The following is a 25,749-nucleotide window of genomic DNA, read 5'->3' as shown; positions in this document are numbered from 1 at the left end:
ACAAGAGCCAAAAGCATGAAAAGTAACCAACTAACAATTTACCTCTTCCTTTTATCCCATCTCAAATTTTACTGGGGAGTCTTCTTTTGACATTTGATAAACTGGTTTGTCAATAATGTACAGATATCAAGGCCACAACTTAATCCTAAATGCAAACTATACAGATCTGGAACAAATTCCATACAGTAGGATAAATTGTAAGAGTTTCAAGTGTAAAAAGAAATAGTGTGCAAAACAATATTAACATTTTACTGATTCTTGTCAATGACAAGAATGTAGATTGGGGGGAAAAGGGAGAATGTAAGTGAAAAATTATGTATTTTAATATGTATTAATAGTTTTAATAGTTTCCCAACAGAAATAAAATATGTCATGTCTTGGCACAATTTTGTGTGAAGGTAATTGTCTCATATGTAAAATGAACTTAAATTTTACACTCATTATTAAGAATCCTCCAAGATCAGAGAATATCATTAAGTGTGAGTGGCAAAATAACATAAAAGTCTAGCACAATGGCACAGACCTGTAATCCCATTAATTCCAGAGGCTGAGGCAGGAGAATCACAAGTTCGAGGCCACCCCAAGAAATTTAGCAAGACCCTGTCTCAAAATAAAAATAAAAAGTGCTGGGCAAAGGGGAGGGAGAAGTGGGGAGAGAGTATGGGGGAAGGAAAGATGGAGAAATGAGATGGACATCATTACCCTAGGTACATGTATGACTATACATACAGTGTGATCTTACACTGTGTACAACAAGAGAAGTGAAAAGTTGCACTGCAGTTGTGTACAATGAATCAAAATGCATTCTGCTATCATCTATGCCAAATTAAAATAATTAATTTTTTTTAAAAAAGTGCTGGGGATATAGCTAAGTGGTAGAGTGCCTCTGGGTTTGATCTCCAGAATAATAATAACAATAATTAATAATAACAAACATATTTGTATATATGATACTTATGATAAATAAAATAATAAATATATAATATATTACTATATTATGTTTATATGTGATATACATATTATTATAAACATTATTATTATTACATAGGGATATGGGGATGGTAAAATTTACTTAAACTACCTAAATCTCGATTTCTGAAAATGAAGATAGTACTAACTGCTTCACTGAGTTGTAAGGATTAACTAAATTAATAAATGCAAGCCAGTCTATGAATATGCCACAATGAAACCCATCATTCGGTATCACTAATGTGCACCAATTACAAAAATAAATGTGAGCCAGTGCTGGGCACATAGCAAACACTTACATAGATAGTACTGGTTATCATTACAATTACCATGACCTTTTACCTCAAATTCTTTCAGAATTTTAGAAAATTCAGACTGTATTCTATAATATGATTTTACTAGGACCAATTTCTCTGGTTAAGTCAAATATAAAATAGATCTAAATTAATTACATTAGTTAGAATATTTAAAACTCAATATTCTTCCTCTGGGTCCATTCTGAATTTCAATGGTGATTTTCCACATATATAAACACAATTTCTATAACATAAGTACTCTCTCTATGGTGTTTAAAAACCTTCAAACATCCAAGAATGTACTTATGCAGCTTGATTAGCCCCTTAGGTCAAATAAATGAGCAGTTTTTGTAAACACTGAGTGAAACACAGGTCATTCTAAAATGAGAGATTCCCTGTAGACCAATAAATATTACAAATGGAATTTCTCTGAAATAATATGATTTTGTTCTTAAAATAAGCCTAACTTTTAAAAAGGCAGAATTTTAGGAAAGTAATAAACATTAAAAAAAAAACTTTTAAGTAACAAAATATAAATAGGTATGTTTGCATATAAAATATGTAGCAGGTCCCTGGCACAAAAACACCCTTTTAAACGGGGAACAAAATCTTTCATGAGGTTAAATTTGTTAAAAGGCTATTATATACTAGAAAAACACATGCATATAAAAGAGAAGAAAAGAGCTCTAGTCATCTAAGAAATGAAATGTAAAAGATACACTAGGGTTACAGGCTAAAGGCATATAAGACCAGTCAACAGAATAATTGCTAGGAGAATAATTTAAATATGAGGCTAAAGTTGATCTTCAAAAAGTAAAGGCCAAAAACCTAAACTTTGTAGGGACTGAATCCCCCACCCCTATAGTATCAAAAAGATCCTGGATAATCATGGAGGAATGTTATTTTCTGGAAGTAGGCTTCACCTTTGCCCCAAATGGTCATGGCATACCCTCACTCTCCAGTTTACCCTGAGGATCTGACTTTCTACTTTCTGAACTTTATGTCTTACACTTGGGTCCCTACCACCAAACTAAAATGTGAAAATAAATCCTAACAACTGCAACAAAAAATACACACATTCTCATGGAAAAGCATAATTTTAAAGAAAAGAAAAACACAAGACAGCCTAATTTTAATTAATTTATTTTAGTTTTTTGATACTGGGGATTGAAGCCAGGGGCACTTTACCAATGAGTTACAGCCCCAGATCTCCAGTCCTTTTTATTTTTATTTATTTATTTATTTATTTTATATTGAGACAGGGTTTCATTAAGTTGTCTAGGTCCTCTTTAAGTTTCTGAGGCTGGCTTTGAACTTGTAATTCTCCTGCCTCAGCCTCGTGAGTTGCTGGGATTAGAGCGATGCACCACAGCACTAGGTTGGATAGTCTCATTTTAAATTAAAGCTCACAAGCATGGTAGTCAGAGCTAATGTAACTTAGAACTAGCTCTTGCACTCACTTATGTGCACTCTCTCTCCTCTCTCTCTCTCTCTCTCTCTCTCTCTCTCTCTCTCTTTCTCTCTTTCTCTCTCTCTCTCTCCTTCTCCCTCTCCTTCTACCTCTCCCTTTCACTCTGTCTCTCCTTCTCCCTCTCCATTTATTTTCATAAAATTTCACTGCCTGAATTTCTTTAAGGTACTAAGTTTTGCAAAACTGTAACAACTATCAGAACTTCTAAGGACACCATTGATTAGACAGCTGTGTCTCTTATCTGCATAAAGCTTATCTCAGACCATTTCAAATTTTATTCCAATAGTTATCCAATTATGTATATTGTAAGATAACAAATATTACTATATTGTCAGTTTATAGATAAGAAAATTAAGCCACAGAGGTTAAGAGGCATTATCAGGCCCTTATGAAAAGCCCAGAAAATCAATGCCAAGTGATAAGCTCTAGAACATTTGTTCACTAAGATTTTGGGACTTTTCCTTTGCTTGGCGTTGTAGTAAATCGACAGTGACCAATAGTGACAGGTCCTTGTTCTCATGGAACTGATATACTCCAGGAAGGAAAACCAATGGTATATGATTCCATCCCTGCTTGTTTGTTTGTTTGTGGCAAGTTACTGCTAATGTGGCAAGAGAATAATATTCTCCTCTTCCCTGCAACCATAGAACTGTTCAAGGAATTCTAGGTTACCATCTGAAAGATATGCTGAATAGATAACAAGCTTCCACTGATGTACACAATGCCTCTATATTATACCCCTGCCTTTGTGCAAAATCAAAATGCTGATGGTGTGTGTGTGTGTGTGTGAGAGAGAGAGAGAGAGATGTGAGTGGAGCAGTAGAAGAGATGGTGCCACATATTCCAGAAAAGGTTACTTCTCTCTCCTGCTCATCAACTCAAATTGCCTAAGAAATCTGTCCCATCAGGAGGTCCTTTGGTCCCAACACTTGCATAAGCATCAGTGGAGCATCAGCTTTCATCATGTGCTGATTAACCAAGTTCCTCCGTGATATATGAACAAAATCGTCAAATTTTCTGTGGAATTTATAACAATATTTTCAAATTGGTTAATATTTTCATTTATTAGGGTTATATATCATAGAATATATTTTTTTTCCTGTGGTGCTGGGGATCGAACCCAAGGCCTGGTGCATGGGAGGCAAGTATTCTATCAAGTGAGCTATATCCCCAGCCCAGGGAATATGTATTTTATGGAGATATGACTGAACTGTTTGGAGAAAAATAATGCTTTCTAAATCCAGTCAATTCTGTTAGTGATCATCCAAAAAAGAAGTTATACATATATAAATATATATGCATACATACATTCACATATATATTTTATACATACATAGTATATAACACCATGTCCAGCTCTAAAAAATGGTGAATTTGAATTATAAAAAAAGTGAGTACATCAAGTTTTCTTATATAGAATTCAACATTCTAAATTGTGACATAGCCACATGTACACTTAGGGCAATAAAATAATGTTGAATTAAATATTAATCAAAGGTACAATTATGCCTAATCAATTTCATGCCTTGACATTTTAAAGGACAAAAGCAAACTAAAGTATAAATTATTTAGAAGATAAAGCAATCTATGATAACATCCAGTTAATTATCACAGTAATTGTCACATTCCAGGGCAAAGTTAGAGAGGCATTCCTTTGTTCATATTTTCTTCATCCAAAATTTCATGAATAAATTATATGTCTCAACACTATTTTTTAAAAACTACAGAGTATTTGGATCTGACATTCTTAAAACATGGGGTGGGGAAAGAAGGAGCTTGTTTTACTCAGCTTTTCTATCACTGTGACCAAAAGACCTGACAAGAAGAATGTAGAAGAGGAAAAATTTATTTGGTGATCATAGTTTCAAAGTCTCAGTTTACAGACAGCCAACTCCACTGCTCTGAGCCTTTGATAAGGTAGAACATTGTGGAAGCTATGGAGGAAGAAATCAGCTCAGGACAGAGACAGGAAGCAGAGAGTGTTCACTCACTGAGACAAAATATAAACCCCAAAGGCATGCCCCCAATGACCCACCTCCTTCAGTCACATGCTACAGGCCTACAGTTACCACCCAGTTAATCCTCATCAGTGGATTAATCCACTGATTAGGTTAAGACTTTCATAATCCAATCATTTCACCTCTAAACCTTCTTGCACTGTCTTACACATGAGTATTTGGGGGATACCTCATATCTAAATCATAACAAAAATGAAGCTGAATCTGCAACAGGCATCTAAAAATATTCCCTCAATTCTGTGTGTATGTGTGTGTGTGTGTGTTTTCTAGCATTAGCATCAATAAACTTCTTTCAAAACTGAAAAAAAAAATCTCAGCCAAATTAACTTTCTTTCCTATTTTCCCTAAGTAAGACTAACAATTGTAGCTTAGAAGATGGCCCAACTGACTCACAGAAGTAGATATCAGTGCTGAGGATTTGACTTTCTAGTTTCTGGACTTTATGTCTTACTTTAGGCAAAAGCAAAATGATTATTCTAAACATAATAAATATTTAAATTTGTAAATATATAACATATATCTGCCAAAAATATTTAGATTTTAAATATTTCCATTAAAATGTTTTGTTTTAAGATAAACTAGAACATTTTAATCTATTAATTTATGTATAAGCAGTATATCTTAGATTGTTAAAACAAACATTGAGATAATCCATTATACTACACATTTAACTATAAATATTAATGAATAATTCTTTCTGATTTAAGGAAAGCATGATGCCTATTTCCACTGATGTATATAAATACATCTTTCTTTTTAAATACTCATGCATACTATCTGTTATCTACTATGAAATTGAAGACATGATTTCATTCTACTTAAGATACATTAAATTTTATAATATGAGCTAATAATGGTTAGACTATTATGTTAAGTAATATAATGTTGTATAAATGCTTCTTGACTTATGATGGGGCTATGTCCAGATAACCCCATCTTAAATGGAAAGCACTGCAAGTTTAAAATGCATCTAATACATTTAACCTACCAAATATCACTGGATTAGCAACAGAGTACACTGAAAAGTTTCTGTTATTTACCCTGCTGATCTGATAGCTGACTGGGAGCTGCAAATCCTCCAATACCCAGCATTACTACAGAAAACTGTACCATATAATATTGGCTTGGGAAAGATGAAAAATCAAAGCAAGATTTCTACTAGGAGTATTACAGTTATCTAGGTGAGAAATCATGGTGATTCTAATTAGAACAAAAAAGAAGATGGAGATAAATGGAAAGATTCTAAAGCAATTTAGGGGAAAAAAAAATCAACCAAAACCTAGTTAACTGATGAATAAAGATGGAAAACAAGGAGGGAAGAATCCATCTCATAGTTCTGGTTTGGGCCTTAACTGGTGGTATTATTTTCATAGCCAGGAAGCAACAGAGGAAAGGCAGAGATGAGACATAAAATGGAAATCTCATTTTGAAGATTTGACCTGGAGATGCCACCATGATTTCCAAATGGAGCCAATTGTTGAGATCCAGGCTAAAGATAGGAGACCAGGAGTAAATTAAGATGAAGTTGGTTGATGAATCCAAAGAGGTAGGTGTGGTCATCCATGGTAGATCATAGAGACAAAAAAGGAAATTCCGAGATACTTGAACAAATTAGCTATCAGAAAGGAAAGACTCAGCAGATAAATAAGAAGAAAATTATATAGAGCCACTATACTTTGCATGGTCTATTTCCACAATCAAATTTATATCTATTTGGTTAAATTGCTTGACTTTAGTTACATGCAAACCTAATATATATGTGATAAAGCTGAGTGCCATGAAATTCTGGGAAAGCAAATATTTCAACAAGAAGGCTAATATATATCAAATGCTTGAAAGAGGTAAAAAATATTCATTATAAAAAGGCAAAGTTTAGAAAGCTGAGGTGAAGGCAGTTACAAGCAACAGAATATTGGTACAAGAGAAAGGTAAGGCCCACCTGGTGCTAAGAATCTCTTGGCAAAGTTTTTGTGAAGCACCATATTTGAACTGCCTATCTTTGGAATCTTGAATGGATTCCTGCATGTCCTTCAATAAGCGAATGATAAAAAAAAAAAAAAAAAAAAACCCAGAAGCCAAAATGAAAACAGATTAGTAGACCCTATTCTTACTCTTAAATTCTTCAAAAAAAAAAAAATGAGGAAGATAATCACATACCTATTCCTCACATAAGCAAGCACATTCCTCCTACAAAAGGCAAAAAATTAATGGTATTCAAAATGTTTTCTCAGAAACTAGTCAGACTAGCCAAAGCATTTTTGGTTCACAGAAGTGTGGGAATCTCAAAAATTTAAACCTTCTACTTGTGTTTCACATCATCAGTTAATTTTTTAGACTCTGAAATCTTACATAAAATAGGTAAGTTTAAAAGTTTAAATATGTAACTGGGCGAGGTAGTACACACCTGTAATCCCAGCAATTCGGGAAGCTGTGGCAGGAGGATTGCAAATTCAAAGCCAGCCTCAGCAAAAGTGAGGCACTAAGCAACTCAGTGAGACCCTGTCTCTAAATAAAATAAAAAATAGGGCTGGAATGTGGCTCAGTATTCGAGTGCCCCTGAGTTCAATCCCCGGTATTAGGAAAAAAAAAAAAAAGTTCAAAGATGTATTTTCCAAATTGTTTTTTAACAGTCCAAAGAAATATTACATCAAAACATATTTTGAGAAAAGGCCAATGAACTATTACAATGCTAACAACACCTGTAATGATAGCTTTACAACCATCAAAACCAAATTTCGTCACAAAAGGCAGGGTATATAATGATAAATTAAAAATATGTACTGTTTCGCAAAGTATATATTTTATATGAATTTTAAATCCACTTATGTTTGAAGAAATGACTGACCTTGGCAACTGAAAGGTCATTCAAAATGTAACCATATATGGATTTATTTTTTAAGTATTTGCCTTCCTCAAATAATGAGAGATATTCTTCAGGATCACAGATATGGAAAGAACCAATTTAATAATGTATGTAGCGTAGGAATTAGCAGACGGTATAACAGGTACCACTTGCATATGGAGAGTGTTGTCTGCCAGGGACAATTTATATGCATCAACTTTCATAGTCCTTCTGTGTTAGACAGCTTCCCACAACTACAAAAAATACCTTTAAAAATAACAACTTAAAAGAAGGAATGGTTTACTTTGGCTCATGGTTTCAGAGGTTTCAGCCTGCTGTTTGTTGGTCTGTTGCTTTAGTCTCTTGGCAGCACAGTACAATATGGCAGAAGAAGCTGTTTACCCCCTGGCAGCCAGGAAGCAAAGAGAGAAAGAGGAAAAGACTAGGGTCTCAGAATCCTTTTCAAAGGCACTCTCATAATAATCTAACTTCCTTCCATTAGGCCCCACCTCTTAAAGGTTCCACCACCTCCCAATAGTGCTACAGGCTGAGAAACAAACATTTAACTCCTGCAACTTTGAGGGAAAGTCCATATTCAAATGATAGCATATTCCCACATCTCCATGAGGTCAATGGAATAAACATTACACAGAGAGGTTAAATCACTTCAGCAAAGCCATAGGGCTATGCCAAATGAACATTTATTGCGTTTCTTGGAAACGATGTTTAATTTAATGACAGAATCAGTTGTACCTACCTATGAAGAGTTCCCATAACATCTTCTGTAAATAAGAGCCATTAGAGAGGATTATAAAAACCCATTTTACTAAAACAAAATAAAAATTGTCATAGAAAAGGTCATAAGAAATGTATTATTATTCAACTGGAGTTGATGACTAAAATTCTGAGGGAGGCCTTAAAAATTATAACCAATCTGGTCCTCAGAGAACCCATTTCATAAAAAAGAATACAGAGACCTAAGTGGTAATTAATTTTTAAAAAATAAAAAAAGGAAAGAAAGAGAAAAATGTTGAGGAATTGACTTTATTGCCCATCAGTGTTACAGAGTAAACACAGAATTTTAAGGTTCTTTGGGGGATTTCGGCAAACAAAGAGAGTTATAGGGAGAAAGGTAACTGTCCAGATTCTCAATCCACTGGCCAGATAGTTATTTCCTTTCTTCCATCAGATTTGGTTCATCTCTGCTTTCTTCCCAGAGGAAGATCCCAAAGGAAACAATGATAAATCATGTTTTTCAAGAATTCCCTTAAGAAAGGTTTTAGTAAAATCGCAACCTGCACTACACTTTCATTTAAGAACTAAGGGAGGCCACTTGGGCAAACTGTAACAAATGCTAAGTTAACATGATCAAAATATTCGAAATGTCCTTGCATATCTAATGCAGGCTCCTAATCTACTTTTCTAGTGTCCGACTATGATAATAATCTGATTTTTTTTTTTAAAAAGTAACTTAATGTGACTCAATCTACACAGAGTGATGTATTATCTGGTGAAGGTATACAGGCTGGTAGAAGAGGAGACACTAATACAGTATAACTCTTTTTAGGGGAGAGTTGTCTTTTCTCATTTTCTTTTTAACTTTCTGGCTTTTATTTTAAATTTTGCTCCATCATTGACTAGGTAAGATTAAAAATGGCTTTATTCAGGCACACTAAATAACTTGATCATAAACTTTTATTTCTCTTGACAAATGTAAAATGTCATATGCACTATTAAAACTTCAATTTAAATTGAGGTTAAATACGAGGTAACTTAAAATGTGACTAAAGCTACAATTTCTACTTTGGAGACTAAGACACTGAGATTAGAAATTACTTTATTATGCTCAAAAACTTAAATTAAGTATCAGACGTACTTTATTAAAAATTAGGTCCCTAATAATGACCTTCAAACATATGAGCTGCCATATAAAGGATAGTTTTTCTCTGTTATCACTTAGAATGTAAAGTGAAAGAATTAGGCTTCAGCACAGGACTTAAGTAAATTAAAGTAATAATTCTGTGTTAACATACACTAGTGCATAAAAGTTATATTGATGACAGTGGCTAGATAATCTTTTGCTCTGAATCTCTTTTACTACAACAAATTATCTTCAGACAATTTAAACTAAAAGTCAAAGGGACAGATTAAATGACTTCCAAATGACCCTTCCAGTGTGGTTCTGTGCTTATTAATAAAGTATATTTTTCTTATAGTTCTTATCCTAACAAAGTAAAGAAGGGATTCCAGCATTTCATTTTTAGGTTAAGCTAAGTAAATGTAGGCTTTCATAGGTTTACTTAAAAACACCTAAGATAATTTCCTATATCACTTTCCTTGATAAACAGTGATATGGATATTAATAAGGGTTTGAACACTTTATATTCTGCTTAACATCCCACTAATCGTACTTATTTCAGTCTTCTTTGTAAATGTCCATACAGAGGAAATATTTTCTCTATCTGGGCAAATGTATTTCCCTCCTCTCCCAAGCTGAATTCCTATCCAATCTGTATCTCCTTAGGGCTGAGCTTGCCTTTTTCTGTCTTTCTGTCTTCCTTCCTCACTGTCCCAAAAATATCAAGTTCTTCTATATTTCTTTTCCCATATCCCCCTTTGTTACTTTAGTTGTCTTCCTCTTCCTCCATGTCACTTGTGCTTTTCTGTGTGTGCCTCTCCATTTCTGCCCCTAATCTGCTGTCCCTACCTATCTCTTACAAAGTCCCACCCACCCTACACTCCTTCCAACTCCTCAGGGCTTTATAAATCCAGAATCATTTACCAACAGTGTTTAATGGGCTTCTCTCAAAAAATCTACCACAGAGTGCTCACATTCCAACAGGGTGTATTTGGCTCTCAGGAAACAACAGAGGTCTATGACCTCCAGTTTAAGATTCCAGACTGATTACACTAAAATTCTGCTTCAGTTTCCAAAATGCCCTCAGTTTCCTGATGCCAATGAAGAACTAGTATACATCAGTGCATCTCAACCAAATCTGCATAAGAATCACCTTAAGATATTGTTAAAATCCAGGGTCTGATTCACTAGGAATGAGATCCAACATTCCAAATTTCTTACGCGCTTCAAGGTGATGCTAATGCTGCTGCCATGAAGCAGATTTTGAACAGCAAGCTCCACTTTCTGCCAGAAGCACCATCAATCCTGCCCACACCTGAGCTTTCGGCCACTGCACTGCTGAACAACAAACCATCCATACACGTATCTTCTCTTTCAACCTGATATTGCCTCATTATTGCATCATTCATATTACTACTGGCTTTTTACACCGTACTTTAACTGATTTTTTCCTTCAGTTTTTGTTTCATCCACTACACATCACAGTTTAAGATTACAATATAAAATTTAAAGCATTACTGTGCTTTCATTTCCTTTTGATTTCTCATCAAATTTGCTTCACTAAATATAACTGTACTTCACTATGACAACAGATTTACATATAATGCAGAAATTACTGGAAAAGGACAAGAAGGCAAAACAACTGCTTTACAAAATAATTATTTGGTGTCTTGTATTCCAAATTCAGAAACAAAAGGAGAAAGCACCAAAAGGTTGCTAGGTCCTATTTTGCATTTATATTTGCTATTTGTAAAATAGGTCAAGCTCCTCGGTAAACCCCTTTAGGAAACAATGCAGGAACAACACAGGAATTGTTTCCTTATCAGTCAAGAAGTTTAAACCTCTTCCTTTTCTATTAGCCAATCATTAGGGTCGCATGTTGCCCAGAAGGGGTTACTAGATAAGTAGAGCCCAAGCTACATGTTAGATCCTAAAAAATAACTCACTTGGCTTTCATATTACTAGAAGTCAGCTAAGTTCTCTTAGTCATGTTATCCCCAGAAGAGAGACTTAAATATTCCAGAACTTTGAATAAAAGAAAACTTCAGGAAAATGGTATCTTCTGACTGCATTGTTTTTAAAACTATTTTTGACAGGCTGAGTATCTAGCTCAGTGGTAGAAAGCTGGCACTGTAATAGTAATAATATAATTTTGTTGATACACAATATTTGTATATTTTTATGAGGTTCAGTACAATAATTATTTTTACACACACACACGATGTTAAGCATGTCCATCTCATTAAACATTAATCATTCCTATGTATTGGAAACCTGGGTACAATTTTTTAGATATTTAAAAATATATCATAGGTCATTGTAACCACAAGTTACTCTATTATGCTATACAAAACCAGAACTAATTATCCTAACTCTGTTTTGGTGCCCTTTAATTTCTTTCTGCCCCCCTATTCTTCCCAGTATGTAGTGAATACTATTTCACTGTTGCTTCCATGAAATTGATTTTCTTAGTTTCAACAAATGAGCGAGATCATATGCCACCTGTATTTTTGTGTTTAGACTCACTTCATTTAATATATGAACATCTAGTTCCATCCATCTTGGTGCAATTGACCAGATTTCATTTCTTTTTTATGAGTATTATTCCATTTTTTATATGTATCATATTGTCCTTATTCATTAGTGGACCTTGTCATCACCAATAATTGCAATTCTTGCAAAATCTCAACTTCTATCTCATCCTCCAAAATTCATCAAATATTCAAATCCCTTTTTTCTTTACCTCCATTACTACCACCAGCTTCAAACCATCATCACTTATGCCTGAAATACTGTAATAGCCTCCAAACTGACCTCCTCCAATCATTCTGCAACTCAGTCTATACACAACTCATGTACCACAAGGATGATCTTTTAAAATATAAATCAGATCAGCTCATCTCTATCATTGCCTAAGGGATATCTACTATCTCTCATTTCTTCAAATATGTACAATTACATCATTTTCCTATGACTCTTTCAATGTATTGTTCATTTATCCTGAAATTATTTTTTAATTCTTCATCTTGATAGTATTCACCTGTAACTTAGTCCTCAACTCTAATCTCATTCCTTCCCAGTACTTGTCACAATTAAACAGAAAGTATTTATTCGTATGGTTAATTGCTTATTTTCAGTACACTTGTCCCTCTTCCAACTATGCTAGTGTCTTTGAAGGCTGATATCATTTCTTTTTGATTCACTACTGAAAATATAAGTTAAACAGAAGGTTTAGACAAATCATTTATGAAAAACTTCCATATAAAGACAGGCTAAATTTTAGTAGCTTTCATATTTTTATTTCATAGCTTCTTTTTTAAACATGATTTTTAAAAAGTTGCCCGTATTGTATAACAAAGACACAGAAGAACTTTTATGCTGCAAAGACATTCAGCAGTGTTCTATTCTAACCTGACAAATCTATGGCTAAGCAAGTATGGATTAAAAAAATTAATTGATATATAATGAAAGCTTCAGTTAAATTACAATTCAGTAGAAATTAATTATATTGAGAAATTTAAGTATGCTCTTAATAAATAAACATATCACCAAAATACAAGTATTAAAATCAATATGAATTATTCTCAAGTTACTCTATGCATGTGAGAATGACTTCTAGCATTAAATCACAAATAAATTAGGATTAAGAGAAAAGGGGACCCGATGATAAGATCTGAGAGATAACCAGATCCACCTTTTTGTTTTATTAGGTTTTATAGACAGTACTGTTGATACAAGGAGATACTGCCAAGAATTTCTCATAAATAACAAAATACTGATTTGATTTTCTGGAAGCCTCAAGGGGCTTTATATCTAAGTATCAACTAGTGTTGAAATAATCATCTTAGTACTTTTCAACATGCATGAATATCATTTAGTTTTTGAAAAAAAATAAAAGTATTGGCTCATGAGACTCATAATGGAATATGTCACCTTTAACCCCAAGATTACTGGATTGAATCTGTTCCCAGATAGTAGATCTAGTAATATTCTGTAGGCAGCTGCTGACTTGTAACATCCAGTCTGGAAAGCTAAGCTTTTCCATGTAGTCTCTGTAACAGAGCTGATTATGTCATATGTGTTCCAACATTTTCAATGCCTGTTTTAGTCATTAACGAAACACTGAGAACTGAGGCCATAGCTCTGTGGTAGTGCACTTATCTGGTATACTCAATCCCTGTTTTGGGTCCTCAGCTCCACAGAAAAAAACAAAAAGATAAAGAAGGATTCTACTGAGAATATCTGCTTCTGTGGATCATTCTGAGCATGGCACATATGGGGGAAAAGAAAAAAAAAAATGACCAGAAGGATAGCCACCAAAACTTCAACTGCAGTAACCCCTTGTGTATTTAAAGACCATAAATAGTTACATATTTTGAAAATATTCTATATGGGGATGGAGCTCATTGGTAAAGAATATGTGTTTGTAGTCAGCTTTTATGCTGCTGTAACAAAAAGACCCAACCAGTACAACATTAGTGGAGGAAAAGTTCATTTGGGGGCTCATAGTTTCAGAGGTCTCAATCCAGTGTTGGCAGGTTACATTCCTCAGGGCTTGAGATGAGGCAGAACATCATGGTGGAAGAGTGTTGTGGAGGGAAGCAACTCACATGATGTTCAGGGAGCAGAGAGAGACAGAGTCCACTCCTTAAATACAAATATATACCCGAGAGCCCCACCTCCAATGAGCCACTTTCTCTAGCCACACCCCATCTCCCCCCAGTTACTACCCAGTTAATCCCATCAGGAATCAATTCACTGATTAGGTCAAGGCTATAAACCAATCATTTCTCCTTCAAACTTTCTTGCATTGTCTCATCCGTGAGCTTTTGGGGGACACTACATCTAACCCATAACAACGTGCCTAGTGTGCACAAGTTCTTGGGTTCAAATCCCAGCACCACAAAACAAACAAACAAAAAATGTTGTATAATGAACATATATCACTTCTGGCAATAAAGTATGATTTTTAGAAATTATTTATAAAAATTTTCTGTGTAAAAATTAATCATCATTTTTAATTTGTGATTAGGCATAAGAAAGGAAATGTATAATGTGATCTGAGTCTAAGATCTTTCTTGAAATTTGTTATAGGCATGTGAAACCAAGAAAAACAATAAAAAAAATTGTAAGCCAAGAAGTTAACCAAAAGTAGGCATGGTGGTACACGTCATAATTCTACCTACTTGGGATGGCTGAGGCAGGAGGATCCTGAATTTGAGATTAGCTCCAGCAACTTAAGGGGACCTTGTCTCAAAATTCAAAAAGGCTGGGGATATACCTTTAGTAGTAGTAAGGCCCTGGCATCAATCCCTAGTACCACCAAAAAAAAAAAAAAAAACAGTCAACCTAAAACACTTGAGCTTACAATCCATTGTTTAAGAGCAGTTTAAAATGGAATATAATCTGATGGTTATTAATTGCTAGAATCTATAGTACATTCTCTGACACCACTATTTCCTCTAACACATTGAGATGGTCAGCAAAGTTGTCCTTTCCTATTGAAACATCCATTAAAACTCAAACTTTCTATTTATGCCTATTGCCACTGTCATTTCCCATGTGCACTGTAGAAATTGAGTTTCTATTTTTATATTTCACAACTACTCTTTGAAAGGTAAAACCCCAAAATGTGAAGGAGAATTTGTATAGTCTTTCAAAAGAAAATAAAAACTCTTTTCTCTTAATGCAATATCCAAAGATATTGCTCTTGCTTTTGTTTTTCCCAGCAAATACACAATTCACACCACATGTGCTGGAAGAGATAACATTCTATACTTACTTATAACAGAGCCTAAGACTGATATTTGAATATGAGAAGTGGCTCCATGGACTACTACTCGCTTATATCATAATTAAGATTTCATGATTTTTTTTCTGATTTTTGTTTATTAGTCACTTAAGATGATAAAACAAATACAAACTTAACAGAAACGTTAAGAGTTTATTATAAAAACATGAACAAAGGACTACTCTGATTAATGGCTTGCTTCTTCACTTAAATGAACATACATAATTTTTTTAAAAAACATTTGAATTCCAGGCTAGTGCTATAGCTCAGTGGAAGAGTGCTTACCTAGCATGGGTGAGACACTGGGTTTGATTCTCAGCACCATATATAAATAAATAAATAAATAAATAAATAATAAAGATCCATCAACAACTAAAAAAATATTTTTAAAAATTTGAATATCAACCTGACTATAAACATTATAAAAATGAATGTGTTAATTTGTCCCTGAAATAAATGATTTCAGTCCATACTATCTGCACGTCCTGCATTATACAGTGAGTATCCATAAATAAGGGAAATTTTTCCATACCATCAGTTCCATCCAAAATGGAATTTAGCATATCCATCACACTCTTTACTTAATTAGAAATTAATTTAAGGACAATTTGATGACTGAACCATTTCATTTAAATTTCTGTATCTTATCAAATAAGTTCTGAATTCAAAATTGAACCAGGGTTGATAGCATTTTTGATGTCAGAAGCATCCACAGCTCCTTCAGATAAAAGGCTTTGTATAAATAATCCTTCAATTTTCTATTATCTGATCACAGTGGAGGTAAAGAGAAAAAAACTAGTAAAAACAACAATAATTAGACATTAAATATAACTATGTGCAACATATTACACATACAGTATTTCATTTAATCATGAATCAATTTGGGAAAAACAAGTACAAGAAAATGAAAAACCTGAAATGACTCTTTAATACTTCTCTTTGGAATAATGGGAAAAAAAGATATGTAAAAATATTTTAGAATTTGGTCAGAGTGCTTAAAAATGGCAAGATTTTTTTCTTCTTTTTTTTTAAGGTAAAACAAATTAAGTAAAGGAAACAGGGATTTTTTTAAAAAATGAAATATAAACCCAGGTCAATTCCAAGATGAAAAGTTTATCACAGAACATGTACCTGTTTATGTGAACACACACATAAAGTATATATGACTTTTCTAACATTACCAAAAACCATCTCTTTTCACAAAATAGCTATTTCTAAGCTCTGGAGTTAACACCACAGAACTCAGGGATTCTTGTCTATCCCAATTTCTATGTGAGGAGACTTGAGTTCTGGTTTTCATTCCATCACTGATCAGCTATATGATATTGAACGGATCTTCTTTTCCATGATTCTGTCCTGATAACACACACACACACACACACACACACAATCATTCAGGTAATTTAAAATATAATGACATATTTCATTTTCACCTCATCTCATCTGAACCATTTCATTCCCAGGAGGAAAGTTTCCATCTACCCTGGGCTAGATTTTGAAGAAAATACATTATTTTGTACCCAGGTAAATGTGTGTATTTACCATACATATTCATTTCACTTTCTTATTTTACCTAAGTGAGGAAAATTAGACAATACAAATTCTAAAACACTTTGAGAATCATCATTTTATAACAACAAAAAGGTCATCATGTATTGAAAGCAATAGAGAATATTCCTTCAAAAGACAACATTTTACTTCAAAGTACTGAGGATCTTTTAAAAAAAAAAGAGCACTCTAGTAAATAAATTCTAGAACTACAATCTTTGATTAATTAACAAAAATGAATTTTTCCCCAGGAAATACAGTTCTTCTATGGTTTTGCTACATAGAAGGCCAGCAGATGTCTGCCTATTCTGAAGGGAATTTCTCTTTCTCAGGAGAAAACAGCTTAACTAGGATACAAATAGTCATATGTTGACTGTACCACTGCTTAGCAGATGACTTAGAGAGCCACAGTCTACAATGGAAAGCTTGAAGGTCAGGGTTCAAATAAATTTTCCTTAAAATTCAATGTAATTATTTAAGATCAAATTACTTATTAAATACAAGCTTTAGCAAATAACTGTGCTATTAATCTGTGCCAGGCATAATATAAACTTAATAATTGGTGTTTTCAATGTAGGATAATAAATCAATAAGATATTTTCATAAGCATTTCATAGACTCTCCAACATATATAATCCAAAATAAGCAAGAAGATTGATTTTATTTTTTTTGTTTTTTTTTATATGTAACTATAATGCTCTAATAAAAAACAACTGCTTTGCATGATCCTTAAGGAAAGACAAGTTTGAAACTGAATTAGACACATAGTGAATTATTCTTTTATGTGGTGCTGAGGATTGAACCCAGTGCCTCATGCATACTAAGCAAGCACTCAGCCACTGAGCTACAACCCCAGTCCCCATAGCGAGTTTTCCTAAATCTTTTAAACAGCAGTGTCTTCTAAATTACATAATTAAATATCCCTATCAAAATATGTCATTATTCATTTGCAAAGAGAACTAATAATGAAGAAAAAATTTTTAAAAAACACATTTGTGATTAGAGAGATTCTTTTCCTTTATAAAACTCAAACCAAAATTTCCAGGTATAGATATTACAAATAAAGGCTGCTGAACATATCTTAACAGTCATGTTTTTAAACTTCATAATAATGTGAAATAAGTTTACCTTCAACAAAATTCAGTGCTTAAGAAAAAGGAAGACAGTTTTTTACTACATGGTAAGAATAAGCACCAAAATGTGAGCCAATATTCTCTGCAAGAAAGTCAACCCTGGTTATAAATGTAATGTAAATGAAAATAAAAATAAACTAAAGGTAATCAATAAATATAATCCCTAGCTGTATTGTTCCCATTTAAATAAACTCTACAGACATAATATGCAAGAATATTATCATTTCTCTATAGAAATAAGAGTTTTAAATGGCATTCCATAATCTTTTTTTTTTCAAAGTTTGAGAGTCTGACAATTATGAGGAACCAAGCAAGCCAGTTGTTGTTACAGCTGTAAAACTTGGTTTAAGCACAAGTAAAACACTGATAAATGTTTTTAAAAGCATTACCAACAACTGCACTGTGAAACCTGCCTTGCCTCAAGACACTTTTGTTAATACTATCACTTGGGGCTACAGCTTCTCTACAAAATTAGATGCAATCTTTGTCTTCCTGTGTTTGAGCCTTGGGGAAAGTAAGAATAGTATTCAGTGAACTTCTGGTACCTAAACTAAGGAAATATTTAAAAAAAAAAAAAGTAGTATATTCTCCAAGAAAAAATAAAACCCAAACTGTAACCAAACTTTACAGGTTTATCTTATAGAAACATGACTCATGCTTCCCCCTTCTTTCCATCTTACTTATTAACAAAGCATACAAATGGCTAATTTTGGATTTAGGACAAAACCATTCTAAAGATGGTGAATAAGCAGAACTTGTTTCTTAAAATAAATAACTGAGCTAGGCATGGTGGCGCATGCCTCCATTCTCAGATTTAGCAGAAAGATCACAAGTTCAAGGCCACCCAGGGCAACTAAGCAAGACCCCTCTCAAAATCAAAAGTACAAAGGGTTGTGTATGGGGTTCAGAGATAGAGCAACCCAGGGTTCAATCTCTAGCACCACAAATAAATAAATTAATTAATTAAAAAATAACTGAAATACAGTGAATTCAATTACTACATATCTTTTTGTAGCAAACTGAAGCATACATTTACTAAATAGTTTCTAAACTTTAATGACACAAAATCCTTTTAAATGGCTGAGTAATTTATTTTTCCCATAAACTTATGTTCAAATCATGTCTCATTCAAATAAAATATTTTTCTATTCATTGTAATTAACCTAGCATAAAAATTATTCAAAACAAATGCTCCTTAAGCTTTTTTAAGGTTTCAAATTATTATTATCTTTAATAAGAATACTTGTGATCAAACTACCCTAATTAACTAAATTTTACTTGACAAATTTATAGTATCTATGCTTTCTCCTTTTATAGATATAGTGATTGTTACTGTTCAAATATTTTTAAAGTTTTTCTATTAAATTTTATTCAGTAAATTAGCTGAGTGTGGAGACACACACATATAATCTCAGCAATTTGGGAAGCTGAGGTAAGAAGATCATAAATTCAAGGCCAACCTCAGCCATTTAGCAAGGCCCTAAGCAATTAATCAACACCTTGTCTTTAAAAAGAAAAAAAAAAAGTTTAATCAGTAAATTAGAATATTTTTTTCCTCTAGAGCTGGAAAACATTTTGAGGACATAATGATGAACATCATGCTAAAATTTGTGAATTATGCATGAAGGGGCTCTGTCTTTGAATATTTTGCTGGTAGAAGTGATATAATGATCTTGTGTCTGGTTTCAATTCTGATTGTACATTTGTTGAGGGGGATGAACAGCTTTTCACATAATGACTTCTCAAGGTAATGGAATGCCTACCTTAGAAAGGACTTAACTGGAAACTAATAGTATCTTTAAAATACCTACACAAAAGCCAGATCAGGAAAGAAGGCTGTCTAAATCCCAATGCATGAAGGGCATCTTGATCATTGGAGTGAAACTAAAGGTGTTTTGAAAAAGGAAGATCTAGAAGGTGAGCATTTAGACCTGTTCAAACCTATAACTTCCTTCTTAAAATCCAGACAATGATAAGAATGTGAGTAGAGCAAAAAGTAATCCAGAAACACCAGATGACTTTTTGCTACTCCTGTTGATACACACTTCATTTATTAGAAATTATGATTCCAGAGAACAATCATTTTGATTTTCCCTCTGGTTTTCAGTTTCTTATCTACCAGAAATTGGAGCTGGCCTATGTGTTCTGTATTAGCTTTTCTGATTCTCTAAATTTGTTTTCAAGTGTTAAATTAATTTTACCTCTGCAAAGAATTATTAAGCGTAAATAGACCAAAAGTTAGAAAGGTGCCAGAATCTTAACATTGAAAGATGACTCAAACAGATATTATTTAAAAATAAGTTGAACACTTATACTTCTTTTGTTTGAAAAACTACATTTAAAGTTGGGCTTCAAAAAAATAAAAATAAAAGCAAAATATCTTTTTGTTGTGATGATAGTTTTCATACACCTTGCTGAGTTCATTCTAAGACTTCAGGGAGAGTCAAGGCAATACAATAAGACAGTGAAATGCAAATACTGGTTTCCAGTAAACAGTGAAAAAATATGAATGATTAGTTTTGTTATGCTTTAAAATGTTACTTTGTTTTATTCTAATTATATTTTATGCTCATATCATACACTTTTGACATTCTGTCTCAATGTAAGCACTACATAACTTTGTGAAGATGATCAAATCATTTAAGCACTCTGGACTGATTCCACATTAATAATACAATTGAGCTGGAATAATTATTTCTAAATTCTTTTCTGTATCTACAATTTTATAATTATTTATGGTTCTATTTATTCAAGTTATATTAAAATGCTAGAGACTATGAAAACTGATTATATTATTAAAATATTAAACACAAATCATATGAAAATATTACTCATCTGGAAAAACATAGAAATATATACATAGTCGTGAATACAGTTATATATGTGGTTGAAGGGAATTAAATTTAATTTCATCTGTCTCTCTAATCCTTATGCAGAAATTCTCAATTTTTTAAAGATTTTTTTTTAGTTGTAGATGAACACAATACCTTTATTTTATTTGTTTATTTTTATGTGGTGCCAGGGATTAAACCCAGTGCCTCATGCATGCTAGGCAAGTACTCTACCACTGAGCCACAACCCCAGCCCTGAAATTCTCAATTTTTGTCATAGATGTACACCAGGATTTTTCAAGGAAATGAAATGTTTTGGCTACCTCTTGAATATGGATAGAAAATAAGAGAAGTCCAATTCTTATTCAAATAAAATGAACATTTAGACTATAAAAACAATTTAATCATTAGTCAACATATTCTAGCATAACCTACTAGAGGATTACATGCACCATTTTGACACTTCACTATAGAAGCCAAGTATAAAGCCTATAAATCTTTTCTAGATTTAGCATTAAGAGAAGTATAATATATTTCCAAGAATTAGAAATTGTTTAAAATCATACCTTATATTACAAGTTGAAAGTAATTCTTCCAATGAAGACAACTTTTTAAAATCCTATACTACTTTATTTGCAGTCACATTATGATATTCACTATTTTTAGAAGCAACAAAGGAGGGGAATAAGATAAGTTCAGTGAAATTGTTAATAGAAAACAGTTCCAAATCAAAAGTCAAAAGGTTCAACAACTACATGCACAAACCTCAGTCTAGCTAGAATAACTAGCTAGGATGAGAAATAAAGACAATTTGAAAACTAGGTTTCATCCAGATATAAAAAAAAGTACAGAGGGTCCTCAAGTAAAGCCTATTTATTGCACATGCTCTATTTTTCATTGCCATTATCATTACTTGGCCACTCCCCCTGCCAAACACAGAAAGCCCATTTTACTTACTAGCCACCTCCAGCGATGCGTTGTGGCTCACAGCCTCTCCAAGGTAATTCCTTGCCACACACACGTAGACCCCTTCGTCAGGCCTACTTTTTCTTCCATGTACTATACGTAAGAAAAATAAAGATCCACTTGGCAGCAACATTCGGTGTGAGCGAGGGTCATCTTTGTCTGTTTCCACTCTCTCCCCGCCTTTGTACCATTCAATAGTGGGTGTGGGGCGGCCTTCAGCTTTACAGTTCAGAGTTGCAGGTTCTCCTTTTGAGACAATTAGGTCAGAAGGGTGTTCAACAATGCGAGGTGGAAAATCTTCCTGTCGAAGACGGGAGCCTGCAAAAAAGAATTGACAAAATATCTTTCTGTTTCACTCAAAAACAGTTAAAAGCCTTATATCAGAAGTTTTTAACACTGTTATTTAAACACTACCTAATGTTGACCTACCCTTCCTATCCTATCTGCTAACTAATCCTTCTGGCATCCACTTTGACTGCACCTTCCAAATCCTGAATTCTTTTGACCCTCCACTTAGAAAGTTCTCTTGCTTACACTCCACTTGTACAAATCCTGTCTGCTGTTCAAATCCCTGACCATGAATCATTTCAGAGCCCATTACATTGTTTATACCATGCACAGTGCCTGCTTTTGAAGAGAAACCTGTCAAGGAACTGCTAAACAGCTTCCTGAGTATTACAAATAATACCATGGCTTCCTGGCATCTCCTTTTAACTAACATCAATTAAGACTCTAACAAAACATGCTGTACACAAATAAAAATGTATTTTCAAAAACAATAAAACTTCTTCATATAGATTCTTATCTCTTCCTAAATAATAAAATCTGTGTGTGTATATATATACATACACACACACATAAATATATTCCCCACAGCTTTAATTAATAAATTTATTTCATTATTACATTAATATTTGAATATTAAATAATTTACTTCAAATGAATGAATACAATATTAATGGAAAAGAATACTGGGTAAGGAGCTACATTCTGGACCTTATATAGTACTTAAGAAATGAAGGTCTATGTGTATATGTCATTTAAATATATCCTGTCTTTGTGCTTTATTTTTCCAATGATATTATAATCTCACAAACAGGATTCATGTTTCATATTTTTAAAACTCCTATCTTATTTATGCTTTGTATGGTGTAAATATGTAAATTACTCAAATTCAACAGCCCAAGCCTTCATTAAATGGAGCCCAGAACTTGGCTCTTACTGATGTTCGAAACTCACTCAGGAAAGCATAATAGAAACAAGCCTGCCTGACACCTTCCTTCCCGTCTCTATACCTCCTAAACTTTCTCAATTCAGTCTACTCATGTCTATTTCTACAGCCAGCTACTATCCCAGATCCAACTACTATTCCTCCTGCCAGGGTTTGGGAAAGCCATTGAAATAGTTTACTTCCATATGATCCTATGAAGACTTTGAGGTGCAAGCACAATCTGAGTCCTGCTTTACTTCAGAGGCCCTTAGAATAAATTCACTGCTCCTAAATCTTCAAGGAGACCCACAAGAACCAGACTTTTCCTTCCCTGATCAGACTCTCCAGATTTCCTGTCCACTCCTTTCTCTGCTCCCTTCTCTCAGTCTTCCTAGTTCCACAGACATAGTGGGCTTCCTCCTACCCTGTGGCCTATGACAGCCACAGGCCCTGGGCTCCAAATGAACTCATATATTACTTTACACCCACAATTCTTTCAAATCTCTGTTTCTCCAATTTTTCCCAAAAACTAAATTTTGTTTCTATAAACCTAAGCAGGACGCTTTAAGTATACTTGGTAACAACATTCAGAATTATAATTTAAGTCTATTTGTCTGAGGCTTCCACTATGGTCTTTTCCCCACTAGTCTGTAAGATCTGTGGGTCTGATTTTGGTCATGGTTTTCTCTTATGTCTGGCACAGTTCTGAGCACACTACATTACTGAGGAAGTGTGTTGAACCAGAAAAAGTGTTAGAGCACTTTCCCAGAAGATACAAGGCCCTGGGTTTGCTTCCTGATATCACAAAATAAATAAATAAATGTTGAATAAATGAAAAACTAAATGAAATTCTAACACGAAAGAACTAGCTAAGCAGAATGCATTGCAGCTTAAGAATCATGCACTGTAAACCTGGCTTGGTGGCACACATCTATAATCCTAGCAATTCAGGAGGCTGAGGCAAGAGGATCCTAAATTCAAGTTCATCCTCAGCAACTTTGCAAGGCCCTAAGCAACTCAGTGAGACCCTGTCTCAAAATAAAAAATAAAAAGGACAGGGGATGTGGCTCAGTGGTTCAATCCCTGGTACCATTAAAAAACAAAAAAATGGAATAATGCAGATATACTTTTTAAAAGACTTATACACTTTTTTAAAGACTTTAGAAGATTTAATCTTTTTTTTTTTTTTTTTGGTACTGGTTTGAATCACTGAACTACTTACCCAGTCCTATCTATTTGTTTGTTTGTTTGTTTTAAATTTTGAGACAAGGTCTCCCAAAGTTGCTGAGGCTGATCTCAAACTTGTAGTCCTCCTGCCTCAGTTTCCTAAATTGCTGGGATTACAAACATGCTACACCACACAGGACTTCTCTTTTAAAATTGTAAGCAATATATACATTGTTCAATCTTAATAGAGTATAAACCCTGCATAGGCTTATTTATATTTGTGCCTAATATGTAACTACTACAATTTTTATTTTTTCTTAGTGAAATGAATGAAGTGAATGATGAAACTGAAAGATCTATTATTTGCTTATAACCTTCAGGAGACAAAAAGTTATACACTTAACCAAATAAGAGTCTTACTATCAGAAATACTGACAGATAGCTTTCATTTAGTGCATGGTAAACAGTATGGATAGCTTTCATTTCGTGCATGGTAAACAGTATGCTATAAATTCTTTAAATGCAACCAGACTCTAAAAGAGGGGGAAATAAACCAGCAATATGTGGAAAAGATGAATTGGAAATTCATACTATCTATATTTAAGTCAGGTGAAATTAATATTGGTTTTAGATTACTCATAATCATCAATGCTACAAAACTCAGAAAATAAAGTATTGTAATATATCATTGGCCTTTATCTTGACTATAATTACAAAAGATGGATGCTGAAGAAAAACTAATAATATTTATTTATTTATTTATTTAGGTGCCAGCAATTGAACCCAGCAGTACTTGGGGCGCTCAACCACTGAGTTACATCCCCAGCCCGATATATTTTATTAAAGCAAATTTTAATTTGAATTCTGAAAGTCCATTTGAAATAGGTAATAGAGATGCATAGATTCCTATAAGAACATGGCCATCCAAGACGGCCTAAGCAAGTCAGAGAAACATAAAGAGACATGGAACTTGTGATAAACCTTGAAAATGAGTCTTAAAGAAAAGAAAGGAGATGATTTCACCTAGAGGAACAGCTACAAGAGTATATGGTACACTTATGGGACCTGCAAGTAGGTTATTATGGCTGTATATGAAATGCATGTCGAATTCACTGAAAAATAGCTACAAGAAGTGATGTGATAGGCTTTGCACATCAAGCTGAAGTTCCGCAACCTAGCTGAAGGCAATAGGAATCCATGTAAGTAAGGGATCAGTATGACCAACTTTGATTTTAAAGATATTAGAGGTGTGTGCCAGGGGCACACACCTCTAATATCACTTACTGGAGAGAATGAGGCAAGAAGATCAGAAGTTTAAGGTCAGGCTGGGCAACTTAGAGAGGCCCTGTTTCAAAAATAAAAATTAATAAGGATAGGGAATTAGTTCAGTGGAGAAGTACCCCTGGGTTCAACCACTAGTACTGCAAGAAAAAAAAAAGAAAACAGCTCACTATGGCTAGTAGGAAGCTGGACTTAGGAAGGTAAATTAGAGGAAAATGAAGAGGATACTTTTGTACCCTTTAAGCAATAAATCTGAGAACCTGAACTTAGACATTGACAGAAAGAAAAATAGGGAAAGTCTACTGGCAACATGGAGGATGATGGAAATGAAATACAAGGAAGCAATGGAGGAAGGGAGATTCCAGATT

The 25,749-nt window shown here is 33.6% G+C and overlaps 1 protein-coding gene across 1 annotated transcript in view; it reads right to left on the bottom strand.

Annotated features, from left to right (window-relative positions):
• Robo1 (roundabout guidance receptor 1) overlaps window positions 1–25,749 on the bottom strand; it is a 381,357-nt gene that overhangs the window by 288,548 nt on the left and 67,060 nt on the right. Inside the window, exon 2 of the mRNA XM_077795033.1 lies at window positions 21,715–22,041. Within this exon, the coding sequence (XP_077651159.1) occupies window positions 21,715–22,041 (327 nt within the window). The remainder of the gene's footprint in view (window positions 1–21,714; window positions 22,042–25,749) is intronic.

The sequence above is a fragment of the Urocitellus parryii genome, chromosome 2 (assembly GCF_045843805.1).
Source record: "Urocitellus parryii isolate mUroPar1 chromosome 2, mUroPar1.hap1, whole genome shotgun sequence".
NCBI classification, from domain to species: Eukaryota; Metazoa; Chordata; class Mammalia; order Rodentia; family Sciuridae; genus Urocitellus; species Urocitellus parryii.
This window is presented reverse-complemented; position numbering and strand designations above follow the sequence as displayed.